Source organism: Drosophila arizonae, chromosome 2 (genome assembly GCF_054131065.1).
Source record: "Drosophila arizonae isolate 15081-1271.41 chromosome 2, UAZ_ARI_1.0, whole genome shotgun sequence".
Classification (NCBI taxonomy): Eukaryota; Metazoa; Arthropoda; class Insecta; order Diptera; family Drosophilidae; genus Drosophila; species Drosophila arizonae.
In genome coordinates, this window is record NC_142922.1 from 25,663,033 (window position 1) to 25,680,608 (window position 17,576).

At 41.2% G+C, this 17,576-nt stretch overlaps 1 protein-coding gene across 1 annotated transcript in view; it reads right to left on the reverse strand.

Moving 5' to 3' along the window:
* beat-VII (Immunoglobulin domain-containing protein beaten path VII) overlaps positions 1-17,576 on the reverse strand; it is a 53,880-nt gene that overhangs the window by 19,300 nt on the left and 17,004 nt on the right. The window contains exons 2-7 of the mRNA XM_018000485.2: positions 9,936-10,045; positions 6,313-6,411; positions 5,040-5,175; positions 4,829-4,965; positions 3,927-4,140; positions 3,387-3,591 (exon numbers count right to left, since the gene is read on the reverse strand). Of these exons, the coding sequence (XP_017855974.1) occupies positions 3,387-3,591; positions 3,927-4,140; positions 4,829-4,965; positions 5,040-5,175; positions 6,313-6,411; positions 9,936-10,045 (901 nt within the window). The remainder of the gene's footprint in view (positions 1-3,386; positions 3,592-3,926; positions 4,141-4,828; positions 4,966-5,039; positions 5,176-6,312; positions 6,412-9,935; positions 10,046-17,576) is intronic.

Here is a 17,576-nt window from a genome sequence, read left to right on the forward strand (position 1 = left end):
CAAAAAAATCCAACACACAATAACAATAAAGAGACCAAGTATGCGGAATTTGCCATAGAAATAGTTACAAAGTAGAATATGGGCATTCTCAAGAATATTTTATTTTATTGTCATTGTTATTATTATGCGTTTTGTTTAGTTTTTAGTAATTATTTAATTCCATGGAGGCATTGCAATAAATGATTACGTTCTCATTTAAATTCGAAATCGTTTTTGGCAAAAATATAATTTTTCTTCAATAAATAAATAACATTCATTCAATTCAGCAATTCAAACAATTTGATATTTGTGTCATCTCTCTTTTGATTGGCAAAGATTTTGTCAAATGTAAATATTCACTTTTATATATACGTACATACCGAAATAAGATTAAGTGTAAGTTCTTCGTTTAAAAACTTTTGAAATTGATTTTTTCTTCAATTGACTTAAATCGTTTTTACGCCCATCGAGCAAAATTGAAACGAAATTTTTGTCAAACAAATAAACGAATGCTGTTTCTCCGGTTTTCTTTCTTCGTTTTTAAAGTTACGCAAGCCAGATTATAGATAGAGACGGCACAAAAGGTTCAAGGTATTCAGCAGCAGCACGCACGAAACCCTAAACCTACATACATATGTATGTATGTATGTATGTCTACATTTATCTCCAGAGGCTTGTGCCTGGCACAATGGTCTTACGTGTTGCACAAACATAAATTGTGCAACAACGTGTAAACTACTTTTTGACTGCATAAAATGCCCCATTCATATGCCTTTGCCTGGCTGAGTTTCCTGTGCACGGACACCCTTTTCTAGCTGCCGATGCTACGCCCATCCCCCTCTCCCCCACCAGTCCTCTGCCCTGTCGCTCAAGTGCACATTCAGCACTACGTGTTATGCCTTTTATGGCTATGCCACTGTTTCAGCTGCTGCTCTTGTTGTTTTTCTTGTTGTTGTGCTGTGTTTTTATTGCAACAATTCTTTAGATTCTTCGGTACGCTTTAAGGGCATTCCGTTGCAGCTGAAGCAGCTGAGCAGAACTCTTAACCAAATGGCGCCCATCCACAAGGCTGTTTAATAGAGCGACACACAACAATGAGCAGTTAATTTGTGTTGCTCTTAGCCTTGATTGTATTTGGCAATAATTTAATCAAATTTAGTGGTTAATTACGTTGCATGCCCGGCGGCGCACATGGCGCATACTTAATGCAGTTCGGGAGTTCGGCACTTTATAGCAAACATTGACATTCTATTTGCATAAAATCACATGCATAGCAATACAAAGAGAGGGAGTGGGGATGAGAGTGAGAGAGTGAAAGAAAGAGAGAGAGAGGGAGAAAGAGAGAGAGAGAGAGTAAGGCATGTATGTGGCGCAGTGTATTAAGCATGAACTTAATAAACATTCCAGTGTACGTCACGCCCCACACACCTACACACAGCCACACAGTCACACACCCACACAACCACACACCCACGCACACACACATACACCTATACGCAAAGAGAAATTTATGCACGCTACTGCAAACATAAACGTGACCGTTACTCGCTACCTTCTGTTGCTGGTTGTTGCTTGTTGCTGTTGTTGTTGTTGCTTTTGTTGCTGCTGCTGCTTGCGCATTTTTTATAGTTTTTTACTTCGTGCTGGAGTGTTGCATAAATATGCGCCAAGTTTTAATAGTGGGCGCGTCTGCAATTACGCCCACAATCGTACACACATACGTAAATAGTGCGCAGCCTGTAACAGACGCCATGAATAAAACCCATACAGGGTGCCAATACAGGGTGCCTCGCCTAAACATGACTAAGGAAATGGATATGTGAAACATGACAAAATATAGACAAGCCTATTTTGTTTTCTCCTTACTTTCACTTAACTTTTTATTTAGTCGGCACCCTGTACTCGAGCACCCTGTGCCCACACTATAGCTTCAAGGCCTTAAATGTTGCAGGTCAGGCACAGCGCAGTTCACTTGCACCCGTGCCACCTGGCTTATGCTCTTCCGGGAGCGGTCTCGTGCACTTTGGATATAAATTATTGCTTATTAACGTTAAGTTTTCAGCAAAATTAGTTTTTCACACAGGCACACACACACACATACGCCCACGCACACATATACACAGTCGCACGCGCCGCATTTTGAAATGCGACAAATTATTTATAAAATGTTTTTGCCTTTGCGCGTTGCCAATGCAATTAGCTGGCAAGGAAATGGCGCAATAGCTAATCATGGTTTCCACTTAGGGATAAATTAACCCACTAGCGTTTCCAAGTATTAACAGATACATGCGCATACATAATCGCAGAGTACACACAATTGGGAAATGGCGAATTCGTAGGTGAAGGCAACATTGGCTGGCAATTGGGCTAAAAGCTTTTCAGGGCTGGCTAGAATCTACTCGGAAAAACCCTGTGAGTTCAATATGTTACAATTTGGGTTTCCAGGTAGCCTAATTAAAACCAACTGCAAAACGCCAGACAGTCTGCCTGAAGTATGTAGCTGCGCCAGCTAAGATGACAGTACAATCCCAAAACACGCCGCATTTGCGTTATTGTCTTACGCCTGTCTTGGCCTGGCTTACGGCTTTGCCATTGCACTTTATGTCAGGGCCACTTTGCTGGCGGCCCATGTAAATGCCTGCCACGTGGCTTATGTGTAGTAAATGTGTGTGTGTGAGTGCGACGCACGACCTCACAACTTCAAAGAGCGGCAGCAGCAGGTAGGAATTGTGGCGCTGCCTGTCATTAAACTAGCACCACGAACCCACACCCACCCACACATACACACACACACGCACGCCCCTGGCTTTGAAAGTTGAGCTAAAAAAGTTGGTATATTGGAAAAGTTTTCCTTCTTGATTTTTAATATCACAGGTGAGCGTAAATAATTTATTGCATTCATTTACGTTTCACTTCCAATCGCACCACATAAACATTTCCAGCAGGCAGCAGGGGGCGCAGGGGTCGGTATTTTTTGTATACGCGCAACAATAAAAGGCTAAAGGATCTGAGGATAAGAACAGGCTGTCCGTCTGGCTGGCTGGCGGCTTTAACAATGTGCCAACATCGCGGCACATGCATAAGCCAAATCCTTTTAGACCATAGATAAGAAAACTTTAATAAACACGCCACACACGCAACCTGGGAAATTGATAAGAATATGAAAACTTTGTGCTGGGCACTGGCACTGGCACTGAACAGCTGTCACGATGGACTGAGGCGGTTGTGGTGGAGCATGGGTGAACAACTTTGCACATTGCATACTTTTAGCAACAGCTCGACGTCTGCTTAGCTGACGGCTAAAGTTGCTGCGTTTTAATTTGCCAGGCTCATAAATAAAATTCAGCTTATGCCAAGCATCCTCGGGGGAAGGATCGGGTTGATTAATGGGCCCGGTGTAGACTAACCTGTGCTTCTTCAACTCCATCTGCTGCTTCTTGAGCTCCATCTGCTTCTTGCTGATATCGTAGTTGCGCTGATGTATCTCGTGTATCTCACCGATGTCATGATAATTGGCCAGCATGCCGAACGGATTGTTGTGTATGTTGCCAAGGCTGCCATGATGTCCGTGTCCGTCGTGGCCGTGATGTGGCGCATACTGCGAGAACTCATCTGCAATGGCAACAGCAAAGCGAGATTCAAAATTGTCCTAATTAAAGTAAACGTTGCAGCAGCTGGCGCCGCACTCAATGACAAACTGAAAACAATTGCTTAATTGCACTTTCTGTGTGCCGTTAACTAAATGAGGACTCACTAAAGAATACCCTGTATACATTTCTTAAATTGAAAAAAAAAAACTATCTGATCTTCTAGATAAAAGATATTTATTCCTACTGACAAATACTATCACAATAGTAGTTCTTCATTCTGCTGCAGAGTCTTATATATTCATATTAGATCATTCCTAATTTAAATAAATCTCAACTAGCCATCTACGGTCTACTTACCAATCGGACGGGAGCCGCCCCAGCGTAGGCTCTTGTCGTAGCGATCTATGTAGTGGGGCACGTGGTACTGAGGCTGATACTGGTTGTAGTACTGCTGCTGGTAGTAGTGCTGCAGCTGTTGCTGAGTCAGAGACGTCGGCTGCTGCTGTGTGCGACGCTGATGCTTGCCGTTGAACGAGTGAACGTGATGTGTGCGGATGTATTTCTCCTCGACCTGTCCGAATAGAGTTAGAAATGCCATGAAATTTTTGGGTCGCAGTATGTAATCGAGTGCGAATGAAAGTCATTTCAATGTCAAACTTTTGGATACAACTGTAAATTAAAAATGAATCATACGGGCAAAGCCCCATACCCTCATCACGACATCTGGACGCCCCTGGGCCCACGACGCCTGGTCAGATGGTGGCCGGGCCGAGCGTTTATGAATAAATTTCATTTTAGAGTTTACCATATTCTGTGCGCCAACGGCAGATATAATAAATTTATTTATATTTCATTTCCTTTTCCCTTAACTACAGTTGTTGTTGTTGTTGTTCTTGTTGGCGAGTAGCAGCAGCTGCTGATGCTGGTGGTGCTGCTGCGCATGCTGCGGCTGACCCACACAGGAGCTGGGTTTCGGGGCCTTGCTCTGGGTAATTAAAATGAAAGCTCCATGAGCCGCGCATGTAGGCCATAATTATAAAATGGCTTAAACTGATGTTAATCTTAATGCAGCCCCACTGACATTCCGGCGTCCCCTGACAGCCATTCCACATCTACATACAGGCGCATGCTGCAGCTCTAACACCACCGCCACCCGCAACTGTAGCGATTCCGTCTATCGCCAGAACAATTTAACTGTGAACGATTAGCCGACTATTGTGCAGTTTGCTGGATAAATAGTTGAAATTACGCATACGCACCTTTTTGCCATTGATTAGCCACGTCACATGCGGGGCGGGCCGCCCTCGAGTGGTGTTGCACAGTGCGAACAGCTTCTCGCCTATGGCGAAGGGAGTGCGCTTTCGAAACTTGATGGTGGGCGGTCCTGTCTGAGGCACTGTAAGGGCATTACGAGATAGGGGTAGCAATTAGTGTCAGTTAACTCGAATTAGTTTGGCATTTGCTACGCACAGAAAACGCTCATTAGCTCGTCGGCGCTGGCCTTGGTAAAGATGGGCGTGTCCGTTGATACCTCACAGTAGAACTGGCCTGACAAATCGAACTGCACATCCTTCAATGTCACTTGCGTTTCGTTCGAGTTCTCCCACTGTTCAATAAGGGAAGCAAAATGCATTCATTATAAATTGGAAACATGTTAGAACGGGTATGTACAACTGCCAGATACTCTGTTCGCCGATGTTAATTAACAGCATATATGTATGCATATATATTATTTATGCATATTAATATTGAATTTCCCTATGTTAACCTATCGGTTTTGAAAACCCATATAAACTTATCTATGACATCTAAATTGATTGGACATTATATTGTAGTAATAATGCCGACAAATCTGTTGGTTTTCAGTCTGTTAAATCAACAAAACATCAAATTTAATTTGTGACTGCGCTCAAACAATAAATAATTCCATAACCTATATACTCTTACAAATTTATTAAATGATTAATTAGTCAATCACTCTTAATGTTCGATGCAATGTGCATAAGTGCATGATAATTAATTTAATTCCACAAACTGCCGTTACGTTCAGCTAATAATTTTATAACGTATTTTTGGTATGAGCATCGAATTATATTATGACCTGTAATGGGCCTGAGTCGAACTTTATTTACAGCGTTATTGATTCCATTATTAACAGTTATGGACAGATTGGCTTTGATGGTTGAATAAAAATTAATTAAAATTAATGAGACATAAATAGTCTAATGAAATGAAAACATTTCTATAGGTTTTACATATGAATATAAAAACATATCTCGTTTTTATACCCTGAACCCATTGAAAATGGGGAAATCCGGGTATGATGGTTTTTCATGCCTAATTTGTATTATTATTTTAAATTGGTATGCTTTTAATAATAACATTTTAATCCAATATATTATGTAACTAACGTGCTTCTGTTATACGCTTCACCCCTGAATTAAAATCTATAATAACTAAGTGGAACTGCAAAATGGTATAATTAAAGAGAAAACCAAGTTTGATTTTCCACAACGTCATAGTTGATACTACAGCTTATATAACGCTAATAATTATGTTGAAAAAACATTGAAAGCGATAATATTATATAAAATGATTATTACTGACATTTTAGCCTTCAACCACTCAATAATTCGTATAATATAAATGGGGATTGTAAATAGAGTCATTATATACTTATTTATTCAAGTCGAAATTAACCACATGTCCTCTCGCCATCTCACGTCAATTTCTGATTACTTACATCAATTTCGGCTCCTTCGATGGTTGAGTTACGAAACGGCGGATTGCGTCCGTTTATGAACTCGAAGAACTTGCCCTTCTCAACCTTGAGCCATGTCACCTGCAATCAAACGGAAATATATATACATACATATATACGGCGTATTATTAAACCCGTGTTTCGTAACACTTGTGTTGTTGCTAGGCTGTCTGTGGCATTGATTGAGCAACTGCCTCAATTCGAATGCGAGACACTGTGTCAGTTCGTTCATTGTATTTGGAGTATTTCATTTAATGGCATGCGGCGTACATATATGCCGCAAGCGCGGACAAATGATGAATAAAAAATTAAATGGAAATGAAAATGAAAATATAAAAACACAAATGGAATGCAATTTAACTTTGCAACAAGTTGCACGAACTTTTTGCAGCGACAATTAAAACGCGCGTTAAGCTGTAAAACTGCAAATAATAGAATGGTTTATTGAAATGCCACAAGCGAATGTCACTAGCAGCCAGCTCGAAGAAGGGGACGAGCTGCCATGTGCATGCTGCGTAGTGATGCTCGTGTTTACGCTGGTCCTTGTGGGACGTGGCGGAAGCGTAATTAAAAACGAGATCTGCGAAAGCAACATAAATGCTCGAATATAACTGCACAAAGTTGTGCCAATGCACGAGGGACTAACGGCACTACGGGCTTAAAGCAGCATTGGCAAATAAAGGAGCTTAATGTAAATGAAAATAAATTTCCATTCATAACTTACGGCTGAGCCAAAGTATTCAGTGTGGGGTAAGCGACAGAGCGCGAGACAGCCCTTGAGCGTACGGAATTGAAGGAAAAGAGTTTTTTAGCTACGAGCCATATTTATTTATCGTACTTTGTGATTTCATGTAATAACTGACAACTTGATGAAAATTTACTCGTAACTTATTCAACAGTTACGCTTATATCAAATGCAACGCCCGAGGCTCTGATGCGGAGTGGGACAGATTGCTTGACTGGCTGGCTGCCCAACTAATTGCATTGATTGCACTCAACTTGACCTGCGGCTAATGTGTCGTATGCATAATTTCGACAGCAAATGTCCTCATTACTCACGCATATGTCCTTTGTCATGGCAATCGATACAGCGCACACACACACACTCAGTCACTCGCACACATACGTGACATCGTCGAAACAAAGCAAACATTATCATGCGGCCACTGAACCACGCTCGGCCACGTCCCAGCGACCTCTCCAAATGCCCATCAAATTTTATCAGCCACTTGTGGAAATTTTTGAAACAATTTCTCTTGATATGACATGAACTTTTCGGAGCTACGGCGACAGCCATAATAATAATAATAACCAGAGTGCGTATCGCAAAGTAATCAAAGCTGCGCTCCTGAATGCCACAGTGTCTGTCAATGGCTCTGCTTCTGATGGGCCCTTGGCCAACTCCGCTGGGACAACGTGCCTGGTATTGTTGGAATTGCTGTCGCTGTTGCTGTTGCTGTTGCTGTTGTTGATTAGCCAGGCATGAGTTTGGCATGTGTCGGCTTTTGGCGTGTCCGCAGTGCTCTGGTCTGACTTTGTACATATTTTGTTTGTGTTCATTAGCCCGCTTATTTTTGTACTCAGTCGGCAAATCAAAAGCTCATTTATGTGGTCTGGTCTGAGCTGACTCCCTTGGCCCATACTGATGGCCTGCCCGTCAGCCAGTCCGTCAGGCAGCCCGTCAGCCTGCCAGCCTGCCATTCACAACGTAATTAGTTTATTTAATTTATATTTTTTCGCGCTGCTTTTGTGTGCCCGAAAGTATGCTCCAGCATGTGTAAACCGTGCCACTGCGCCAACTTCAATTCCATGGGTAACCGTGTTCGCATTTGCGTTTTAATTGCCTTTTTAGTGCCACTTCCACACAATTTGCCACGCTTCGTGCAACAATTCGAATCAAAACCAGTTGGCGGCATGGAGCCCTGTAGCCAGCGCACTCGCTTATATAGTCAATTATACTAATTAGCCATCGCCGAGCAGTAGTATTCACAAAGCGGCCAACTGACCAAATAAAATAATGTCTACATGTAAACACGGCAACTTCTCCTAATTGTGCAAGTGTGCCATCCCATTTGTATCGAGGAACAGGTGTACGCAAATATATGCACATTATACGGATGTCAATTGTCCTAATGTTTGTATCCCTCTGGGATAGTATATTTAATAACATTTTCATATAATAATAATAATAATAATAATAAAGCCAACCCAAGTCAACGAAAGTCGACATGGAAATTAATTGAGAGAACTCAAAGTATTTCAACTTTAATCAAATTTATATTAGAAAACTAGTCGATCATTTCTTTATAATTATTTCCAAAGGCTTTTCTTTGGTTTAACTTCATTTATTTATTTTTATTTTTTATTTATTTAAGACTTTAATTTATGGCAAATTTTGATTAATAATTTAACTTTGTTATAAAAAAAAAAAAAAAATTTTTTAAAAATTAAATATATATATACATATATAAAGACACCATTTCATTGGTCATAGATTGGTTAGTTAGAGATTACATTGGAAAGGGAGATTACTATTTAACTGAACGATTCGCTTAATTATTAGCTACTTGATATTTATTGGTCTAGTTTAACAAATTGTTTGATAAATATTTAGTTAAATAGGCGACCGTTCATTTATAATCATTAACGATGTGCTGAACTCCATATCTAACTTCCTCAATAAAAATAAAGTAAAATATATAAAAGATCTTGCGTTCACTGTGCTATCGCATAAAATTCTCTCTTTTATTAAAAAAAAAAAAAAAAAAAAAAAAAAAAATGAAAGCAACTTTGAATTAATAGCTGAAAACTACTCACAGTGACGGCGGACAAGCAGCTCTGCCGAAAAAAAGGAAAGTGAAGGAAAAGCAAAGGAGAGAAAATCAATATGTTGTGCGCTTCTAAAGCACTCAACTTCGTGGCATTTTTGCGCCATAAAATTTGTACGCTTTTATGGTACTTAGAATGAACAAAACGACAAACTCAAGCACAACCTCCAGCTCCACCTCAACGTCCTGAGCAGAGTCTCTGCCGCGGGCGCTGCCAGAGCTGGTGCTTGAGCATGGCCTTGAATTTGTATTCCTCGACTTGCAGTGGAGGTAGCAGAACTAGTGGCTGAAAGTTCGGAACAAGAAAACTAAACAACTCATTTGCCATAAATTCAAAGGCGTTGCCCTCGGGGACGTATGGAGTACGACTGTGCGTGTCCCCTGATGTTTCGTGACAGTAATAGGAGAGTTGAAGTGAAATTAATTGTCGCAACTGTAACTGAAACTAAGTCGGAAGTGAGAACGACGCGACGCTGGCAGCCGGGCAGGACCTGATGAGCCGCTCTTTGACTGTTAGTTTTTCCAACTGCTGGCGCTGCTGGCTGACATTTGTGTCGGTGGCGGCACTAGCAACATGCACCTTGTGCATCACCTGCCACTGATTGGGTTAGCTTTACTCAGACCCATAAACTTTTTACGAAAAGTAGCACAAGGCAAACGCAATCGCGCTTTGTCGCGGTTTCCATTCCGATTTCACTTTAAAGTTTTCCATTAGCGAGTCACATGCATCAGGGAAATGCTGATTCAATAAAATGTACATATAGTCACAGAGCTTACCTTGAATAATATTTCCGGTATTACGTTGTGCTTGCATTTGAATGTGACGCTCGAGCCTCGCTCCACATACCTCGGCACCACTAATTGCACATCCACGTCCGATTGTCCATCTGGGGAAAGCAAGAGGAGAAATTCCGAATTAAAATAGATGCAAATGAACTGCCTGAGCAATGCCGCACCAAAGAATCTGACCACATCGAGTAACGCTCGATTGCGGTTCAATTGAAAAGCCATTAAAAAGCACAAGCGCAAGAAGGAAAACATTTTCAAAAATATGCAGCGCATTTCAAGTGTGGCCAGAGAGAGAGGGAGAGAGACAGAGAGAATTTCAAACAACAACGGGAAGCCAACACCTTAATTGTCAGTTAATGGTATGTGGGCCCGCACACGACCTCCGACCGGCTCAATAAATCTCAATTGGTTTGCCAAAGAGCACATGAGATGCTTTTCACGTGCATATCAAAAATGCTTCAGTTACGGGGGTCCTGCAAGCACCACCACCTCCTGCCCCCCCACAATGACACGTGAAATCCGTGGCGGCATTTTATCGACATTTTTTGCTGGAGCTCAGATGCGCTGCAGAGGTTGAAGCACTCTTGTGAGGAGAGCAAACACTTTTAAGATAAATACTTCATTCTTTTTCATTCATAATTGCACAACTACAGATGCACTTTAACCTGTCAGATAATTACATTTCAGCTTTTCTTATAATACACTGAACAAAATTGATTGGTAAATGGTGACAACTATAGAAATAGAATAGCTGTCGATTGACTGCCTACTGTGCGTATACTTAATGCAAATTTATACACAATATATTATATATTAATATTCTTTAATTAACTTTATTAAATAGATATTGCGTTTACGCCACAACAAAAACTGCGAAAAATATTTATAAATATTTGGATATGATAATGGAAAATGTGACAATCGCAATGAGCTAATAAATGGGCGTGTGCAGTTTGGTTCGGTAAATTAGCCATAATATTTGTGATAGCTGTGCGCTGGGGCATGTGGCACTGGACAGTGGCAACAATTTGGAAATTGGCTGATGGAAATCGATAAATTAATTGGCAATGTTGCAGCAAATAGCGAATAGGGAACAGCAAACAGCGAACAGCGAGCTCAATTCCAATCATAATTAAGACACAAAATAGTAAAAGGCAAACACATTGCCTCATTTGCAAGGGGCGGCCTACAAAGTGGCGCCAATTTCATTTTCATTTATTCACACCACGCGGCTGTCGTCAGTCACGCAAAATGTCAACGACTGAGTAAGTAAAAAACGTGTCAGGCCGTGCGAAAAATATGGCATAGCGGAAAACAAGAAAACCAAATGAAATGAAGCACGTCAAGTGCATGTGGCGAGGCGAGGCGAGGCGACAGATGTGGCAGGCAGGACGTCGAGTGTGGCAGCGCTGTTGCCTTTCTGGTTGGCAACTTGTTGCAATACACAGTGAACATGCCACGTTTTCATTGGTTTGGGGCATTGCCATCAGCGGGACATCTGTGCGTGTGTGTGGGTGGTTGTATATGTACGTATGTGTACGTGTTCGTGCCACATGCTAACGAGCCGTAATTCACGAAAATTCAATCATACGCAGCTGGCCAAGACTCGACAGCCAAGCAGCAGCAGCCTCTTGCCAATCGATCCACCATGCCCACACCCGTCCATTCAGGGCTCTGGGCCAAAGAGCACACAGTCCTGACACGAACTCAAATCCGAATTGACTGACTTTTCGCTAACGTCTGCCTTTATAATCATGTCGAACACTTGGGCATTGATGTCGCCGCACTCAACATCCATTTTTTACGGCCCCTGGCTCCTGGCAGCTGTCCAACGTTCTTGTTCTTATGAAATTTATAATAAAAATACTGAAAAGCACAGAATGGAAACGGAAACTTTGCAACACGTCCGCTGCCAAGATGTTGACCGACCGCAATAATTGTTTTGCAGCCTGCCAGCAGCAGAAAATATTCATTACACCGAAACGCTTGCCCTGCTTCGACAGGCTGTCCGCTTGTTGCTGACTGGGTGGCAAAAAAAAAGGAAGAAGAGGGAATAAAAAACAACAACAAAAAACGAAAACGAACACGAAAAAAAATGAGCTCACTTTGACAACGACAGCGCCAACATTTTGTTGTACGTGGTGTACGTGTTCTACAAGCGGAAATTGATGATTTTCCAGGAGTCGAGCGACAATAAAGCGTGCAGCATGTCAGCAAAACGCAAATAATCAATCAATCAGCATTAATCAAGGCGGGAGTGGGCGTGCTGTGCCTACAACAACAACAAGCTGCTGTTGCTGCTGCTGCTGTTGCTGCTGTTGCTGCTGCTGCGGCTGCAACTGTTGCCCCCAAGGGAGCTCGGCCACGCTTCAACATGAACAGCTACATTACCATGTTTGATATGCCGTGGAAATTGAAATCCTCAAACGGAAAATTAATTTAAAGCGCAACATAATATACTCATGATAGAGAGGCTCCGCAACACATTTAATAGCCCGAACGAAGACTTGAATATTGCAGCCAACGAAATCTCATATTAGGACGTGTTGCATTGTTGAGTTGAGTTAAGATGGGCTTAAATTGTTTAGAGTTCAGGCGCCCTGGAGAGGGTCATAAGGGTTCTGATTTCACAGCCACCAGCTAATGTCGAGTGCCTGCCTTGCAGCTACAAAAACGGGAGATCCGTAATGCCGAACATAAGAACTTAAGCCCATCATTCATATGCGGATTGCTAGATAAATGTTGGCGCGGCTTTAGTACTTTAATTCGGTTGAGCTTGGGGATTCACTTAACGGTGATTTAAGACTGCTGAGATCTAATGAGCTCAGCAGTGCAGCCTTGTAATATTGTTTCGTCACTCACCTGTTTACCTGTTGGCTGGCTAAGCACTAATTCCTATAACATAAATAAATTAGTGCCAAAACAAATAAATAAATAACCAGCAAAACAATAGTGCAATGTGGGCGGAGAGTGTGAACGGTCGGCCGAAAAAACATTTGGTCTTCGATTGTTCGATATCGAGCATGTCTTCAATTGATTACTAAATCAATATCTGAACTGTGGCAGCTGTGGTCACAGCTCGCACGACTCCTGCCCAAAAGTCGCAGCGATGCCATGACTACGGCCATTTGGCAGGGAGCCCGCCCGAATTGTGGTCGATCGGTTTGCCTGTTGTCTTGGGTGGCTCTGTCGTGGTGGTGGTGGGGCCCTGTCGTGCCTGTTGCAGCGACAACTCAGAACGCAATTATTGCCCTCGGCTCTGAGTGGTGAGCAGTAGGCTGTGCTGTCTGTTGGCCTGTCCAGCTGCCAGTTAGTTGGCCATGTCTGAGCAAGCCACACGGACTGTTGCTTATCAATATAATGTTCAATCATTACGCTTGATTGGCAGACGACACAACCACAATTCTTATCGGCAATATGCGCACACTCTACAGAAGTTCATTAGACACCCGAACGATTGACTGATTGATTGACAGACCGTATGGAAGCTAATGCCACTGTAAACTTCTTTAACCACAGCATTTCATGTTGATTATTGCCATCTGATTGACGCAGTGGCTTTTTAATTCCATTGTGGCTGGCAGCACAGCTTAGTGCCTCACCGATGCCAATCAAATGAAAACATGCATAATTGCTAATTGAGTTATGAACTAAGCCACTCGTCAATTTTCCTCATGCCTGATTGCGGCATTTGAGAATTTTGATGAAAACTACACGATGTGGTTATTGCGGGCCACAAAAGGAAAACATAGCAGCAGCAAAGCAAATGTTTTCAATATAACTCAAATATAGCTCCACACACACACACACATACACACACAGATGAGACACAAAGAGAACATGAAAAAATAAACGTTATGCAGCTTTGCTTGAGCAAGGAAAGGGATGAAGGCATAAGTCGTCAGGCTGCCAAAGTGTTCGTTTAGCAAACTTAGGCTCTCCTTGCTTTTTTCGTATTTCTCCGTGGAGCTGAAATGGGGCTGGAGCAGGGCAGTGGGCAGGAGCTGCGTACGGCCTTCACAAAGCAGGGACTGCTGGCAACGCCTCGGCGGCATAAAGTAATTTTATAGAACAAATCACAGGCATTAGTGGGTATAAATCCCGTTTATCCTTGCCTGTGTATGCGCGCGTGAAATTTAAATATGTAGCGGACACAGTGGGTAGGCAGATGTGCTGGGGGGTTGGGCGCAAGGACTGCAACAATAAAGGACACAAGAAAAATGGTCGTCTTTGGCAACGAAGTGGCCCGCACGGTCCTTGAATAAAACTGTCGGGTGCGAAATTCTTAGGAAAAAACAAAATAAATGTATATATATGTACATATATATAAGATGTATATAAGTATTTAAGCTATTGTTTTTATGCGAGCCAAATCGCAGCGGATATACTAGTATGTAAGTTATTCAGCTAGCCTGAATAATCTTAAGCTGCTGCTCCAAGGTTGCCGTTGCAAAGATAAGTGGCCTCTAGTTTGGCCATATATCTGAGAAAATTATCCATTGTTATTTTAAATAAGAGCTTATTGGATTGTTCCCAACATTGTGTGTTATGAAATAAATGGCCTGTAAAGAGTTATCTTAAGAGTAAGGCGATGGCGAGGAGCCAAATTCACTTCAAGGACTTCATAATTATTTTACTCTGTGTGCATTTATATCTTCTTAATCTTGTCACTTTCAAGCTGGGTTCGGATAAATTGTAGCTAAATATATATTTTGTACATGCTTTCATAAAATTTCAATTTAATATTTTTATCACATTTGTGAAATTAAATCAGATTTTATAAATAACAAGTAAGAAGGCTCCAGTCGAGACTGCTCGACTAGGAGATACCCTGAACCCTCCAAACTGATATTCTAATCATTCTGGACTTCTTTTATGCACACATACATACACATGCACGTATAAGCACGCGCTTTGCAAACTGCGCAGCTAGCAGCGGCTGCGCTTGGGCTGCACTGCAGTGCACTATGGGGAAAAATCCAAATTATCGGGTATTAATTAATAACTTGAAAACTAAGCCAGATTTTTTGATCCGGTTTTTGTATTATTAATATGTATACCATCAGAAATATATTTTAGAAAAATGGGCGTGTCACCGCCCACCCAAAAAAAATTAATTAAAATTTTGTATTAAAAAAAATTTTTTTTTTTTAAGAATTTTGCTTGTTTATACTTTAAAATAATAATTTTAATTGAAAACAGTCGAACTTTCATAAAATCGAAATTAGTTTTCTTCAGTTTCGAGTTCCAGATCAGCCAGAAATATTGATCCGCTGAAAAAATTCGGGTTTTTCAACTGATTTAATTGTGCCTTCAACTTTACATAATACAAGACGTACAACTTCATTAGACAGCGACCTATATGCTTTCAAACTCGTTTCTAAATATTTGCTGAAGAAATAATCTGATCAGATGTATCCATTGCTCTATCAACCATCAGCGAAATTATGGATTCTGCTATCCTTCTATGCGTGATGAAATTAGTCTGATTTATAGACCTGGTTGTGCAAATTAAAAGCTGCCTTGCCAAAAATGCCTACAGGATGAACAGTATTTTCCATAATTTGCCTCAAATGAACAATTATTTTATAAACATTTGCTATCATAGGCAGTCATTCATAGTTCTCAGCTAGTTTTTGTTCCTGCTGCATTTCTTCCATTTGGCATTTATATTTTGGCAAAAAAGCGGCTTTTGCTTTTTTAATATCATTAATAAGTTGAATCAATATTAGTCTTATTTAGTTTCGCCTTAAAAAAAATCTAAATTACTATTTCTTGGTTATAGTTGCCTTTTTCATTGAGCCAAATATCACACAGGTCAGCTCATAGTCACCTGCTAAAAATTGATTTGCGCCGGTTGTGCGCAAAAGTGCACATTGAGACAAAGGCACTAAAATCCCAATTGATTACTCTATAACATGCAATTGGAATTATACTGATGCGCCCTGGTGGCTGTTTTATATGTCTTTGCAAAGTTTAATTTTATTTACAAGAAATGAAATTTGACAACATTTGCTAATTATACAATAAATGATTAAAATAAGTTCAAACATCAATTGGTTTTTAAGCCAACGCATAGTAGAAGCCCTAAAAATTCATATCCTTTTTAAATTTCTCAAAAATAATGTCTGGTCATTGAATAACGATGATTTGAAAATCGGCTACCACAAATTGTAAGCTGAAGGCAAATGCTTTTCGAAGATAACAGACTTTAACAGCTGTTAGGCTTAACAGTGCACTGTTATTCAACATTTTGGGTACAGTACCTTAAAGTTTGGAGTTTTATTAAGATGTTAACATAAAAAAATTATAAATTTTCATACTTCGCAAAAATGACTAAATACCCGAAAAACGGCAAAATTCCCCATAGTGCAGTGTGGGCAATATAACGAGAATTTATTTGTTGAATAATTTCTTTTGTAGACATACGATCTTAATGAAACTTTTAGAGCGTAATCATATGGCTTAAATGTGTGTACATTTCAAAGCACAAGTCTCTAGTACTTGAAATGCGTTTTTTACAAATTGGGGGCGAAGGGGGCGTGGTATCCAAAATCTGTAAATTACAAAATCTTTGTATCCATTAACTTTATATACAACGCAAATTTGAAGTCTCCAGGTCTAAAAGTGTTCAAAATAAGCTGAAAAAACATTGTCGATTTTTCGATTATTCTCGATAAAAAAGTTATCGGATGAGTTATCGAAAAAATAAAGCAAACTTGTACTGCCTATGGTATACACGAGTATGCTTGCCAAATTTCAGCTCTCTAGCTCTTATATCTTCTGAGATCCTTTTGCTCATACGGACGGACGGACGGACGGACGGACGGACGGACGGACGGACGGACGGACGGACGGACGGACGGACAGACGGACAGGGCTATATCGACTCAGCTCGTCGTCCTGATCAAGAATATATATACTTTATGGGGTCTGCGATGATTCCTTCTGCCTGTTACATACTTTTCACAAAACCATTATACCCTGATTTCCCATTTTCAATGGGTTCAGGGTATAAAAATATCAAAGCAAATGGCCAGTGTGTATGTCTGTCACGCACACACAACGAACAGCGAACAGCTAGCAGCGAGCAGCGAACAAGTAACAGCCAAGAGCCAGAGCTATGTACATGGTCGACAAAAGTAGCCAATGTAATGGTCAATACAAGCAAGTGCCTCGGCGCTGCGGGAAGCGAGCTTCCCGTTTTGAAAATTTTATCTGGGCATCCGGCAGGCCTGGCCGGGACCACAGCCGACCCGACAGCAACAGCAGCAGCAGCAGGCAGTGGGAAAGAGAGAATGAAAGAGAAAGAAGAAAAAGATCCGTTTATAAGTAAGTACATAAGAAAATGGCTTCAAGGGCACGCTTTGGCGGCTGCACACAGGCACCAGCTACAACTACAAGTACAACTACAACTACACTGGCACGCCCATCAAAGCGCCCAGCACGTAGGGCACATACAGCACGCCCAGTGCCCATTTACAAGGCCGTGGAGCAAACACATGTAGGCCATGAATCTCATAACGAGTGTTAGTCATGCGCCACGAGGGCCCCGCACTTGCAATCTATGTATGTGTGTTGGTATGAGTGGGTGTGTAAATGTATGTGTGCGTCTGTGTGTGTATGTGA